We start from the raw sequence: 14,107 nt of genomic DNA, 5'->3' as shown, positions 1-14,107 counted from the left end.
TCAGATTGCAATGAAGATGAGATTTTAAGTAATTGTTTTAATAAGAGTAGGAAGTAAATTGTAAATCAGTTCTGTCATTAGTGTTTAATTATTTATTGACTTTTTAATCACGTAGTGTTACACCAGAAGTTTAATTTGTAGAGCTCCAGGAGGAACCTGTTTAGAGATTTTGCTTCTTAATTTAGTTGTAAATCAGGTTCACACTTCTGTTCTTCTAATTCTTGGTGGTTAGGATTTGGTTTTCTTGTTTCCAGACATTGTGTGTGTGTGTTCTCTGTTAATTCTTACTGTTTAGTCTTAGTGGCTTCAGGGTTCCCAAATATTGTTGGAGGGTGGAGGGATGGTTTTTTTAGAAACCACCCGCTGTTCTCTGGAGTCTTGAAGAAGAAAGGCTGTATTTAACTCCTGGATTTATTATTTTATTATCTTATTTTATTAACTCTTGTATTTTATTGTAAATAAATCACAGGATTGGGCTGGAAGGGACGTCTGGAGACCATCCAGTCCAGCCAGGGTGACCTGGAGCAGGTGACACAGGAATGTGTCCAGGTGTCGGGAATGACCTGGAGACTCCAGCCCTCCCTGGGCAGCGGTTCCAGTGCTCTGCTCCCCTCATGGAAAGATGTTTTTCCTCATGTCGAGCTGAGACTTTTGTTTTATTTTATGGCCATTGCTCCTCCACCTGTCACTGACACCACTGAACGGAGCCTGGCGCCAGCGTATTTTGGAGATATTTGTATGCATTAATAAGATCCTTCCTCAGTCGCCTCTAGACTATACAGTATTGTTTTATTGTAAACCAGTTTTATTACAAATAAGCAAGTGTCCGCCGCCGTGTTGGCCGCCCCGGGGCACAGCGGCCGCCGCCATCAGCCCGTGAGGCGCCGTGAGGCGGCGCCAGCGCGCAGCGCGGCTCGCGGCCGGCGCGTCCCAGCCAATGGCGTGGCGGCGCCGGCGCGTCCCAGCCAATGGCGCGGCGGCGGCGGCGCGGCTCCGCCAATGGGGGGCGGCGGCGCGGCGGGCGGGAAGCAGCGGGGCAGGCGGGGGGGCGCCGGCGGGAGGCGGCGCCGCCGCAGCGCTCAGGGAGCTCGGCCCCGCCGCCTCACCGCGCTCCGCCGCCGCGCTCCCCGGCCCTCCGGCCCCGCACCGGCTCTCCATGTACGACAACTTGTACCTGCATGGGTTTGAAGACTCGGAGGCGGTGAGTGCCGCGGGCGCGGGGCGGGGGGCCCCGCACGGGCGGGCTGGGTGTCCGTGCTGCGGGAGCGGCGCCGGGGGGTGACCCTGCGCTGCCCCAGAGATGCCGGGACGGGCTGCCGTGGTTCCTTGGGGAATTCTCCCTCCCTGCACCCCTCACAAAACGGGTCTCTGGCAGCACGGAGCCCCCGGTGCCCCGGTCGGACGCCGCGGTTCGGGAGCGTTCCCCGCCGGTGGCCGAGTGGGTGTTTTTGGGTGTTTTTGGGCACGCCGGGGATCGGCCGGGATTGCCGCGGCCATGGACACGCTGCTCCATATTAAACAGGGATCCGTTACATAAGGCGTTGTGGACAGCTCGTAAAATACATAGATAACAACATAATATAGAGTGTACGTCAATGCAGACGTATGTATGGTATGATGTGGTGTCCTCAGGAGAATGGATGGGTCCTGGAGGGCTTCGGATGAGGAATTTTTTCCTGCCTGTGTCAGTGTTGGTCTGGAAGTGCGATCCCTCTTGAGTGTTACCTCACTTGTTTTAGCATCCCTTTATTTCAGGCAGAGAGGAACAACAACCGGGCAAAATTGTCATTAATACAGTGCACCATGTTGAGAGGAATTACTGTGTATTGGAATCCTTCCGAACTGGGTATTGGAATTATTTCAAAACTCTGCTGCTTAGAAGCCTGGAATGGTTTGGGTTGGAAGGGTTTAAAGCTCATCTCATGGGCAGGGAGACCTTCCACAATCCCAGGTTGCTCCAAGCTCTGTCCAGCCTGGCCTTGGACACGTCCAGGGATGAGGAAAGCTTTGGGTCAATTTAGACCTTTTGCTCTTTTGGTATGTGTGGGTTAACTCTTCCTTGGGTTCTCTCTCATTGCTGCTGCTCACAAGCTGCCAGGCCGAGTGCAGATGAGTGTGTCGGTTCCTCTAGGGATGTGATTTGGGATCCAGCTGGATGTTTCTGTAAACCAGGCAGATTGTGACTCCTTGGGAGCTGTTCTCCATCCCGACTCTGCCTTGTGCTGGTTTAATGTCTTTCAGCAAAGTCTAACTATGCTCTTAAGAAGGCAACTTAAAAGTGCAGAATTAGGGCTGAGAAAACCGAGTTGCTGGATAGTGGTTGGTGTAGAAGAAATGTGTCGTTTATGAAAGTTCATCAGAGAATGCAGGTAAATGTGTGCTGGATTTAAAGGTGCTTCTGAGATGCTCAACTCTGTGCATTCCCAGAATCCCAGGGGATTGGAAGGGACCTCTGGAGATCTCCCAGTCCAAGCCCCTACCAAGGCAGAGTTACCTGGAGTTGGTGACAGAGGAATGGATCAAGGTGGGTCTGGAATGTCTGTGGAGACCCCACACCCTCCCTGGACAGAGTTCCAGTGCTTGGCCACCCTCCATGGAAAGAAGTCCTTTCTCATGGTGAGGTGGAATTTCTTGTGGTTTAGTTCATATTTCAGCAAACCCCGGTGATCTCTTCCAAAAATTATTTGGGAAAAGCAGCTTTAATGGCACCTGTTGCACAAATTTCTGGGTTAGGGTTTGTGCTGGAAGAATTGTGTTTATGGATGAGAGGAACTTGGTCTTTAGATGTCCACTTGGAAGGACTGGGATGAAGAAGTCATTTCCAGATTCCCTAGTACTCTGTTAAGCAGTTTATGATAATGCAGTTTTACAGCTGTTTCAGTTTTACAGCCTCTCTATAATTGAGAATGCTTTTAATAGACCTAATTTCCAGAATCACAGGAATACGTGAGAACCTCCCTTTTCTCAATAAAAACACCCCAAACCTTAAAAGCAGCGTGGATCTCCCAGTTGTATGGAAAAACTGAAGGCCATGAACCCCAAAGGCTCAGGCACAAAGCAGTTAAAATCCCCCGAGTGTCTGTTTGCTTTATGCTCCCGAACCACTTGCTTAAAACATTAAACCCTATTATTTTAGCTCCTGACTCAGGGATTGGGAATGCCTGCTGAGCCAATATCCTGGCAAACAGGTAGTGGGGATGGGTCACATGAGTGCCACTTTCTGGCCGGAGAGGAGCCAGGGAGAGGATCGAGACGGTGGGAAAGGAATCGTGGTGGAATTCTGGTTCCCTGCGGTGCAGAGCGAATAACTGCGAGCAGCGTGCCGAGATGACAGCAGGGCCTCCGCATTGTTCTGGTTTAGGACCTGGAAGGCTCATCCTGCAGCTGGAGAGCTGGAGCAGCCCCGGCTTGGATCCTCCTTCCTCCCCTGGAGCACCGCGAGCCGGGAGGGAGGGCTCTGCTAATTGCAGCGCTTCCAGCACGGAATAAACCACAGCCACATGAGTCACTAGCACGGGAGCGTCTGCCTGAAGTGGGCATTTGCCCTCGTGAAACACAGCCAGCCCTGCGTGCAGAATGCAGCTTTAATTGCATTAAAGGCAGAACTGAATGGGCAGTGAGTGGCACTTATCCCCAGTAAACATGCTCACTTTTGGAAAGGTGTTGTAAAATTTATACCTAATCTCTCCTGATTCACTGCTCAGCAATGAACTTTTCTTAACAGTGAACAGGTATTTCTATGATTTTTGTAACAGCATCTCTTATCATAATGTGTTTGTGTGTGTACATATATAAAACAAGCAAAAATACCATTTTTATTGATGGATATATAAAGAAATGAGTGTGTGCATGGTATTACAGTCCATTTCCAGCTGTGATGATTAACGTGAAGTAGATGATGCAGTAGCTGGTGTGAGGCTTTTTGGAGGAGGAAAATTACACTGCTGAAGCTGAGGAAAACTCCCAGTGACTGTAGGCAAAAAGTCCTTTCCACGTTTAGGGAAAGAGATGGGATTAGGGATATGGAAGTGAACAAGTTCTGCAGGGACAGGTGTCCTTGTCAGGAGCACAGAAAGATGGAGAGGGCATCACCCTAGGGAGAAACATCTTCCCACTGAAGATTTTTCCCTTGCTTGTTGTCCTGCCTTGTGATTTTTTGATTTCTAGGCCTTTTTAAAAATTCTTTGGGTAGTTCTAAACAGGGTCACCCTTTAGGGAATTAAAGCTTGTTTGCCTTGTAGGGAAGCATTTCACATTTTTGATCACAAGAGGATATAAAAGCCCGTTAGCACAGGGGCTTAAGGCAGCGAGATCCCCTGGGCAAGGAAATAATAAATGAATTTTGCTTTACCTCTAACAGTTGGGAACTCACTGTCTTGTGTCTGTGGTGGGGAGAGACTGGGATGCTGCTCCATAGCCAGTCTGGAGTTTCTCTTGGATTTTGGGAAAGATTCCACCCTTTTCAGGGTGGAACAAACTTCAATGAAACCTTCCCACAAGAAATCACTTTTTCCTTCTGTGAAATTACATTTCCATTAAGGCAGCATTTCATTAAAAAATTCTCTGCAGGAGTTAGCAACAAGTCCCCTGTGATGCAGAGTCCATGGCAGCCCCAGGAACAACACCTGGCTGGGCTCAGTGTTTGCACCTGCAGAACCGTCAGAACAGCCCCTTTTGGCTCCTTTGCTTCTATTTCTCCCTTCAGAGCAACACCTGAGCATGTGAAGCACCTTTCCTCGCCTCTGGGGTGTCAGGTGCAGGCCTGTCAGCACGTGAGGCCTTATCTGGGCTGCTTCGCTGCCTTATCTGGGCTGCTTCACTGCCTTATCTGGGTTATCTGGGCTGCTTCGCTGCCTTATGGGGCAGCTGGGAGGAGCTGCGGCAGTGTGGGGTCAGCTCGGTTCTGCAGCCGGCAGGGAGTGAGCGGGGGCTGCCGCTGTGGGGGCCAGTGAGGGGCCGGTGAGGGGTCAGTGAGGGCCGTTGTGGGGTCAGTGAGGGGCTGCTATAGGGTCAGTGAGGGGCCGCTGTGGGGTCAGTGAGGGGCCGCTGTGGGGTCAGTGAGGGGCCGGTGAGGGGTCAGTAAGGGCTGCTGTGGGGTCAGTGAGGGCCACTGTGGGGTCAGCGAGGGGCTGCTGTGGGGTCAGTGAGGGGCCGGTGAGGGGTCAGTGAGGGGCTGCTATAGGGTCAGCGAGGGGCCGCTGTGGGGTCAGTGAGGGGCCGGTGAGGGGTCAGTGAGGGCCACTGTGGGGTCAGTGAGGGGCCGCTGTGGGGTCAGTGAGGGGCCGGTGAGGGGTCAGTAAGGGCTGCTGTGGGGTCAGTGAGGGCCACTGTGGGGTCAGCGAGGGGCTGCTGTGGGGTCAGTGAGGGGCCGGTGAGGGGTCAGTGAGGGGCTGCTATAGGGTCAGCGAGGGGCCGCTGTGGGGTCAGTGAGGGGCCGCTGTGGGGGCAGTGAGGGGCCGGTGTGTGGTCGGTGAGGGGCCGCTGTGGGGCCAGTGAGGGGCCGCTGTGGGGTCAGTGAGGGGCCGCTGTGGGGTCAGTGAGGGGCTGCTATGGGGTCAGGGAAGGAACGGTCTGGGGTGGGCGAGGGGCCGCTGTGGGGTGGGCGAGGGGCCGCTGAGGGGCCAGCGAGGGGCCGCTGTGGGGCCAGCGAGGGGCCGCTGTGGGGTCAGCGAGGGGCCGCTGTGGGGTCGGTGAGGGGCCGCTGTGGGGTCAGTGAGGGCCGCTGTGGGGTCAGTGAGGGGCTGCTGTGGGGTCAGTGAGGGGCCGGTGAGGGGTCAGTGAGGGGCCGCTGTGGGGTCAGCGAGGGGCCGCTGTGGGGTCGGTGAGGGGCCGCTGTGGGGTCAGTGAGGGCCGCTGTGGGGTCGGTGAGGGGCCGCTGTGGGGTCAGCGAGGGCCGCTGTGGGGTCAGCGAGGGGCCGCTGTGGGGTCGGTGAGGGGCCGCTGTGGGGTCAGTGAGGGCCGCTGTGGGGTCAGTGAGGGGCCGCTGTGGGGTCAGTGAGGGGCCGGTGAGGGGTCAGTGAGGGGCCGCTGTGGGGTCAGCGAGGGGCCGCTGTGGGGTCGGTGAGGGGCCGCTGTGGGGTCAGCGAGGGCCGCTGTGGGGTCAGCGAGGGGCCGCTGTGGGGTCGGTGAGGGGCCGCTGTGGGGTCAGTGAGGGCCGCTGTGGGGTCAGTGAGGGGCCGGTGAGGGGTCAGTGAGGGGCCGCTGTGGGGTCAGCGAGGGGCCGCTGTGGGGTCGGTGAGGGGCCGCTGTGGGGTCAGTGAGGGCCGCTGTGGGGTCGGTGAGGGGCCGCTGTGGGGTCAGCGAGGGCCGCTGTGGGGTCAGCGAGGGGCCGCTGTGGGGTCGGTGAGGGGCCGCTGTGGGGTCAGTGAGGGCCGCTGTGGGGTCAGTGAGGGGCTGCTGTGGGGTCAGTGACGGCCGCCGTGGGGGCAGCCAGGGGCAGGGCAGCGCCGGGAGGGGCCTGGAATGGAGGGAGGGCGCGGTGCCAGCGCTGCGCGCAGCCGGTGACAGCCCCGGGCGCCGGTGACAGCCCCGGGCGCCGGTGACAGCCCCGTGCCTTTCCCCCGGTCATCCCGTGCTTCCCAGGCGGGGCGGCTGTGCCTCCTCCTGTCCCAGCCATTTACAAAGGCATTTATTTCTCTCTCGCCTTCGTCTTCCACCGGCGGTTGTGGAGGGGAGGTTCCTATTGATTGGGTTTCCACGTGGTGTCCCTGACCCATACAGGAGATGGAAGGGTGGCTTTGCTTGCCCTGTGTATCCCTGTTGTAGTAGATTTTTTCAGTAACTGCTTTGACTTACTTGCTCTTTCCCCAGCATATCCTCCTCTCCTGAGCCATAGAAGCTCCTTCTCTCCTCGACCTCTTTCAGTTGTTTGATGTGCATCTAACCCTGCCTGGCTTCCCTTGGCAATTCCCATCCCTGCATCCACAGCCTCTCTCCTCCTGCTGGTACAGAGCAGGCTCTCAGGGAAGCAGGACTGATGAAGCCAGGGTGATGCCCTTCTGTGCAAGCTCAGACTCTGTCACCAAGGGTTAGACAAACACCTGTGGTGGGATTCATGCCCACAAAAGCATTTGAGATTCTGAAAGGGGTCTTTCCTCTTTCCTTTGGTGTTTATAGGGACTAAGCACCAGTGAGATAAACCCAGGTAATTACTGGTCCCAGTTTGCCATGAGCAAGGCTGGGTGTGGTGCTGCATTGTAATAGGGTTTGTCTCCAGTTAGTCCATACAATTCTTGAGAGCATTGCTGAGAATTTTTAGGAAAAAGGTGATGGGAATAGTGGGGAAGCCCATTCTGTTCACTGTGTGAATGGTCAGCACAGCGTTGTGAGGACACTGTAGTCCCCTGCTTTTTCAGTGACATTACTCTTCAAACTGCCATTCCTTCTGCTGCCAGCGTGCACTTTTCTCAAGGCACCTGAGACAGGGAGATCTCTGAGTGTGCTGCTCAAGCAGAAAAAGTGATTATAGAAAAACAAACCTTGGTAGGGAAGTTCATATCCAAATATTGATTGGATTTGTGTCTGGTGCCTCTGTGATTGCTAAAGGGGGAGGAAAGGTGGGCTTTGCTTGCTCTGTATGCCTCAGTTGTTGTGGGTTGAGTAACCATCAAAATGTGTATTTAAAAGTGGTTCTGCAGCACCCAGTTCATTCTGTAGAACATCTTTGTACAACAGACAGCTGAGAGCAAGCAGAGGCTTTATCCAGCTGCCAAATAAAACCTGGGACTTCCAGTGGCTTGGTTAGGAAGGTGTCAGTGGTTATTGGGTTTGTCATGTCCACAGGGCACTTGTGAGATTGTCAAGCTGAAGGTTGGTAGTTGACATCTGATGGGTTTTTTGCACATCTTGATGGGTTTTGCAGGCAGGGACACCTTCCTGGATCCCAGGCTGCTCCAAGGCCTGTCCAGCCTGGCTTTGAACGTTTCCAGGGATGCAGGGGCAGCCACAGCTTCTCTGGCACAGGTGCCAGTGCCTGCCCACCCTCCCAGGGATAGGAATGTGAACTGGGAGAGGTGTTTGCAGTGCTGTTGGTTTGCTGGACACCCTTCTCTTGCTTCTCTTTGGGCTTGGCTGTTCTGAGCTTGCCCCTTCCAATTAGTGCAGTTTCTAATGTTGAATCCCAAAAGGCTGAGGGATGTCAGGATCTTTTGCCTAACCACTTATCTGCTTGCTGCTCGTTCATGTAGGATTTTTCCTTTCAAATGTGTGCTAAGCTCTGCCTTGATTGGGACAACAATCAATATTTTCCAACAAAAAGACCTTATCCTCTGCCCATTATGTCTCCTGGATTCTCACTGCAATTTGGCTTTTACATGGCCAGAGCTTCTGTGTGTTTTTGACAGTTTCAGATCTGTTTTCGTTTCTATTAGCCCCTAATAGACTGCCTTGCCTAATGAATCATCAGCTGCCTGATATTTATCTTGTGTGGAAAGGGCTGCCTGAGAGGCTGCAAGGTGGTTTGTTTGGGGCTTTGCTGGGGTGGTTTTGCTTAGATTTTCCTCCTAAAATATCCAAAGTTCTACTACTACAGCATTAGGTATGCCTGCCTTGCTTTGTGCTCTTGTGAGGATGGTTTTCTGTGTGACTCACATCTTCTGTTCCTTAAATGCCACTTTGTGATTTGATAGTATAGTAGTCAAATAAAACACTCAGGAAGAATCATAAGTCATTTTTATAAATTGCTGCTTGCTGTTTCCATAGAGGTGCTTCTTTTATACTGGAACACCAGAAACACATTGAAATTAAATGGGGGAAAAAAAGAGAAAAAAGAAAAGCTTCAAGGATCAATCAAGAAAAGCTGATGGTCCAGGGTGTGGTTGCTAAAACTGTGAGTTCACATGGAGCACCAAGGTGTGTGATGAGCTGTGGCTTTATCCTGCTTTTGGATTCTTCCTGCTGAGCTCCTGGCTGGCTGTGGAGTGCAGCCACAGGGCCCTCTCAGCACCGTGCTGCTCCTGGCTTGCAGATTGCTCTCCAAATTGCCCGGTGCTTGAGGAAATGCTGCTGCTGGGAAGTGGAGGCAGCTCTCCCTGGGCTCAAGGGCATTGGAGGGAGGAGTGTGGCTCCTGGTGCTGAAGGAGCACATCATAGAAATAATAAACAATAAGGGAAGAAGCTTAGCCTAGGATTTGTTGATGCCATGCCCTGCTTCCCTATCTCCCAAAAACATGCTCTGCTTGGGAGACCCTGAGCTGGTGGATGTTTTCCCTTGGAGCATGCATTTATAAAGATAGGAGAGCCTGATTTTCCAAATCAGCACTTTACCCAAATGCAGATTGCTCTACAAACAGGACAACTGCTCATGGTCATTTGGAATCCAGTGATTAATTCCAAAATGTCATTTAGCTGGCGGGGTGCTGAGTTCCGTAGGGATCACAGGTGGTGTCAGGATTTGCTTGCAGCCTCTCCTCAGCTCCTGCTTTGTATTTTTCCACAGTGCTTTGTCACTGGTTTTCATGCCAACAGTGAACTGGTTTCAGCTCTTTTGCCATGTTCTTCCCTTCTTTTCATATCTCAGCATAAGTATCCACTCACGTGCAATGTGTGGGGCACAGCTTTGTCTGCCCCATGGTTCTGAGCAAGTAAACTGGATTTTTCATTTGGAGGATATTCCACTGGCCAGAGCCAGCCATGGAGAGCTGGAGGAAGGCAGCAGTGCCTGAATTTGTGAATGCACAGCACAGGATGTAAATCTGCTTTTTCTGTTTCTCTCTAAAGCCTTCTCAGAAGGGGTTTGAAGTGTCCTGAGGAAAGGACTCAGAAAGGGCACCTGTGGTGGCCACAGGCTCTGCTCTGCTCCTCAGGAGGGTTTTAATTTTCACCAGGGCAGGGGAGAGAAGGACAAGGGGCTGCTCTTCTGGTTTGGTTTGCTTGTGTTTTCTCTCCCTAAAAAGTCCCATAGGACAAAGGCTCCATAAGTTACAGAAGTTGAGCCATTTGGTTGTGCTGCTTCACCAGCATGGGGAATGCAGCCTGGCAGGGATTTGATTTATTACAGCACCAAGGCAGAAATCATGAGGAAAAGCCACTCCCTATCATGGTGCTGAGTACTGGAGGGGTGAAGTGGTGTTTGAACACGCTGCTGATGCTTCATATAAAACTTCACAAGCCTTTCTGTTCTGGGAGAATCCTGCTTATACCAAATACATTTTCCCTGTGAGTCCTCCCTTGGATTGTCCCAGTGCTGGGGCATTTCCCTGCAAAGGGACTCTGCTCAGCTCATTGGTGCTTTCTGCTTCCTCCCAGGGGCTGTGTCCTTGCTGGAATGGCACCCCAGTCAGTGATGGCACTGGCAGAGGTGTCCTGTTCCCTTGGGAAGTGTTGCTGTGGGTGCTGTGCCAGTGCTCTCGGTGTGGAGGAGGCTGCAGGATTTCATTTCCAGCAGCAGCAGCAATGTCCTTTGTGGCCAGAAACAAGCCCTCAGCCCTCATGGCACAGGCTCTAGGCTCAGGTGGCCAGGGCATCCTCCCTGTCCCTTCTCCTGTTCACAGAGCCAGGTACAACCTGAATACCCCTGGCCTAGCAGTTCAAACTTCATCCCAGCCTTTAGTCTCTTGGAATAAGATTAACATCATGTTTCTAACGGTTGCTCCCCTGTGCTGCTAATTTATAAATGTCTCCTTTCCATGCACAATTTCTTGGCATTATTTTAACCCCCATTCCCACTGAGGTTGGTGGATTCCCTGCAGAATGTCTCTCTCTTGCTTGGGAAAACGATGTGTTCTGACAAATCACCAGTTAATCTGTGATATATAGGTCATGAGATACCGTGATAAAAGTTTATGTTCCAGGACAATTAGTGCTGAGCTCATCAGGTCCTGACAAAACAAGCCCCAGCATCACCCTTGAGCAGGGATGTTTCAATTATGACCAATAACTGGAAAATCTCACCAAGGAAAAAAAGCCTGGCCCAGCCTGTGGCAGCTGTGAGAGACCTCTGTGTGATAAAGCTCAGGAACAGAGCTGCCACACTCCAGGGGTGACAGATGCCATGGAAATCAGTGTCCAGGGGACACCACAGTGGAGGTGGCTGGGGTTCTGCAGCTGTGGCTGCACTCACCTGCCCACGAGGTCCAGCTGGATTCATCAGGGCAGGTTTCTGCAGTGTGTGACACAGCCAAGCTGCCAGCTCATGTTCTGTAAGCAGTGTTGCTTGAGCAAAAATGTGCCACTGAAGTGTCTGTTGGAACAGACAAAACTGCTTCAAAGAATATTTATTTCCAAAGTTTCTTACAAGTAAGAGAAGTAGCTCTATCCCCACTGTGGTGCTTGTTCTGGTTAAAATGTTCTCCAGATGTTTTTGCACACCATAAACCAGGAATGGTGGAGCTCTGCACGTGTTATTGATCCCTTATTGGAAAATGAAGGGGGTATTGACAGATGGAAAAACAGACAAATGAGTTCTACTTTGACCCCCTCCGTTTTTCCATTACAGCTGCCTGTGATGTTTCCTTGCTGCCCCAAGGAGCAGAGTGGTAGTAAGTGCAGGAGTACATGGCTGAGTAGCTCCTGTGTTCTGCCTGGAGCAGATTCATTCCAAGAATGCATTAAGTGATATTTCCCTTTAATAGATCAGTGTAAACACCCAGGGTGAGTGGGAGGCTGGGAGGAGAGGAGGCACGCACTGCAGTGTTTCCCCTTACACATTCAAAATTCATGCACTGCTGGTGGCTAAGTGCAAGTTGTGTTGAGGAGTTGGCTTGGGCCTTCAGACCTGCCATTGGATGTCCTTTTAGTGCTGATGCTGAAGATGTTTTGTCTGTTAGAATATTTAAGAACCTTGTTAAATGTTTAGCCTCCCTACTCTGTATGGAATATACCACATAGGAATCTTTCCTTTTGGTTGGTTTTCTTAGAATCCCACATTGGTTTGGGTTGAAAGGGACCTTGAAGCCCATCCAGTTCCATGGGCAGGGATACCTTCCACCATCCCAGAGCCCCGTCCAACCTGGCCTTGGACACTTCCAGAGACAGGACAGCCACAATTTCTGTCTGCAGCCTCTGGATACAACACACAAACCCATCAGATTCCACAGACTCTGTGCTGTCTGCAGGAGGAAGCTCTGTCCTGTGATTTCTTATTCAGCTTCTCTGCACGCAGGCTGTACCTGCTGAGGGGGAAGGCGCCTTCAAAGGGATGTAGCTTTGCACAGATATTTTGTGTCTTCCTTCACAAGCGAGAATTTAATTTATAAAAGATGTATGAGATCTCTTTGGTATCAGAATTGGATGTTTTACATTCCACAACAACATGTAATTATTCATAAAGCTTGTCTGCCTTTCTTCTGGATGGTCTGATCTCATACAGGTAAAGAAATCCCACCTGTATCCTCCAGCTGTGTAACAACCACAACAGTGCAAATAAATACAAACACTGCAGTGCTGTTTTGCTCAGAACTGATCAGTGAACAGATCTCTCAAAAGGCACCACAGCTTTTCAGGCTGGTTTTGCTGAAGATTTTCCAAGCAATCTAAACCAGAAATATGTGTGCCTTTAAATCTGAAATGTGGGGCCAGAACTGAACAGAGGGATAAAACCAAACGTAGCTTTAAGAGGAGCTGCACCGATGTATTTCAATGAAGTGCAGCCCAAAAGTCCTGATGGCTGCACGTTTCTTTCAGCTGTTAAATAATTCCTCCCTTTGCCTTTTCACCCAAGTGCAGTTGCTGCATTACTTGCAAAAATAAAGAAAGGAGAAGAAGCCACTTGCCAGCAGCTGGGAGCTGAAGCAGCTTTCTCCCATCGCAGCACTTGAGGAAGGCAGTCAGCAAAGTGCTTTCCCGAGTGGCTGCTGCCTGCCTGGGTCCTGCTGCAGTCTCTGGGGAGCTGAGGGACTTCGGAGGGTTTGTGTTCGTTTTGTTTCACTCCTTTCTCTTAGAGCAAGTCCCTGTGTGCCTGTGCCCAGCACTGTGATGGTGCTGCTGCCTCACAGCCTGGCTGAGAGGTGCTGCCAGGGGGAGGAATGAGCCTCCTCCTGCTCCTCTCCCGCTTTCCTGCCAGCAGATCCAAGGGAGCTGGCCGGGCTGCACGGGCAGGAGGAGCAGCCCCTCCTCCCCAGGGCTCAGCACGTTTTTCCTCTCATTTATTCCACTAATTTGGGGGTGTCGGCAGCGTGCCTCGTGCAGCTCTGTGCGCGTTTTGGGATGGAGGTGGGGAAGGGGCTGTGTCAGGGCAGCTCAAGGCAGATGCAGACACAAATGTGTCTGTCAGGAGCCAGCTCAGACCCTGGCTGTGCCTGTGGTGCTCTGTGCTCGCTCTGTGCTCACTCTGCCCTTCCCTGCTGGAAAAGATGTGCAGGGGACAGGAACTTCATAGGAATGCAGGAATCATAGCATGGCCTGGCTTGGAAGGGACCTCAGAGCTCTTCTCCTTCCACCCCTGCCATGGGCAGGGTCACCTTCCACTGTCAAACCTGGCCCTGCACCCTTCCAGGGATGGGGCAGCCACAGCTTCTCTGGGCAGTGTTCCTGGGAAGGAGGCACACGATGACCTCTGCCTGCAAGGAGAGGGATAGAGCGGGATTTTGTACCTTCACTGCGCTGTGTGTCATTGGTGGGGCTGGGGGAAAATCCTCTTTGGGGCTGGAAGCTGAGTCTGGGTACCCCGAGCAGACCTTGTCGTTACATCCATGGGATGATGGCAGGTGCGTTGTCCCCTCCCCTGCCGTGTCCCAGGAAGGTCTGGCTGTTCCCAGGGGAGAAGCAGTGGCTCATCCCTTGGTTCGAGCCCTGGGGATGCTCATCCCTGCGGGACGGAAGGCGCTGCTGGGGCCGGTGTGGCACCTCCTCCTCCTCCTCCTCCTCTTCCTCCTCCCCGGCACTGCTGCCGCTGCCGCCTGCGGTGTCCGCAGCATTCCCGCCTGCTGGGCACAGGGAGGGGATGCTGTGGCAGTGGAGCACGCGGGGCTGTGCCCTGCTCACGCTGGAGCAGCTCCAGAGCGGCAGGAATTGGATCATCCTGCAGCTCTGTGCCGGGGGAAGCGGGATGTGCACAGCAGCCACTGCGGCTGAACGCAGCCCTGATCCCACAGGAGCCATCGGCACTACAGCTGCCAGGGAGAGAGCTCCTGGCACGGGAAACGCACGGAAAGGAGGAAATAATAACAGT

The 14,107-nt window shown here is 52.8% G+C and overlaps 1 protein-coding gene across 5 annotated transcripts in view; it reads left to right on the top strand.

The window, feature by feature from the left end:
• CACNB4 (calcium voltage-gated channel auxiliary subunit beta 4) overlaps window positions 1-14,107 on the top strand; it is an 85,010-nt gene that overhangs the window by 33,008 nt on the left and 37,895 nt on the right. Inside the window, exon 1 of one of the 5 annotated variants that reach the window (XM_077181789.1) lies at window positions 1,038-1,201. The exons of the other annotated variants lie outside the window; for them this stretch is intronic. Within the exon in view, the coding sequence (XP_077037904.1) occupies window positions 1,157-1,201 (45 nt within the window). The 5' untranslated portion in view covers window positions 1,038-1,156. Of the gene's footprint in view, window positions 1-1,037; window positions 1,202-14,107 lie in introns of those variants that run through there. 5 annotated transcript variants of the gene reach the window in all.

The sequence above is a fragment of the Agelaius phoeniceus genome, chromosome 7 (assembly GCF_051311805.1).
Source record: "Agelaius phoeniceus isolate bAgePho1 chromosome 7, bAgePho1.hap1, whole genome shotgun sequence".
Lineage (NCBI taxonomy): Eukaryota > Metazoa > Chordata > Aves > Passeriformes > Icteridae > Agelaius > Agelaius phoeniceus.
This window is presented reverse-complemented; position numbering and strand designations above follow the sequence as displayed.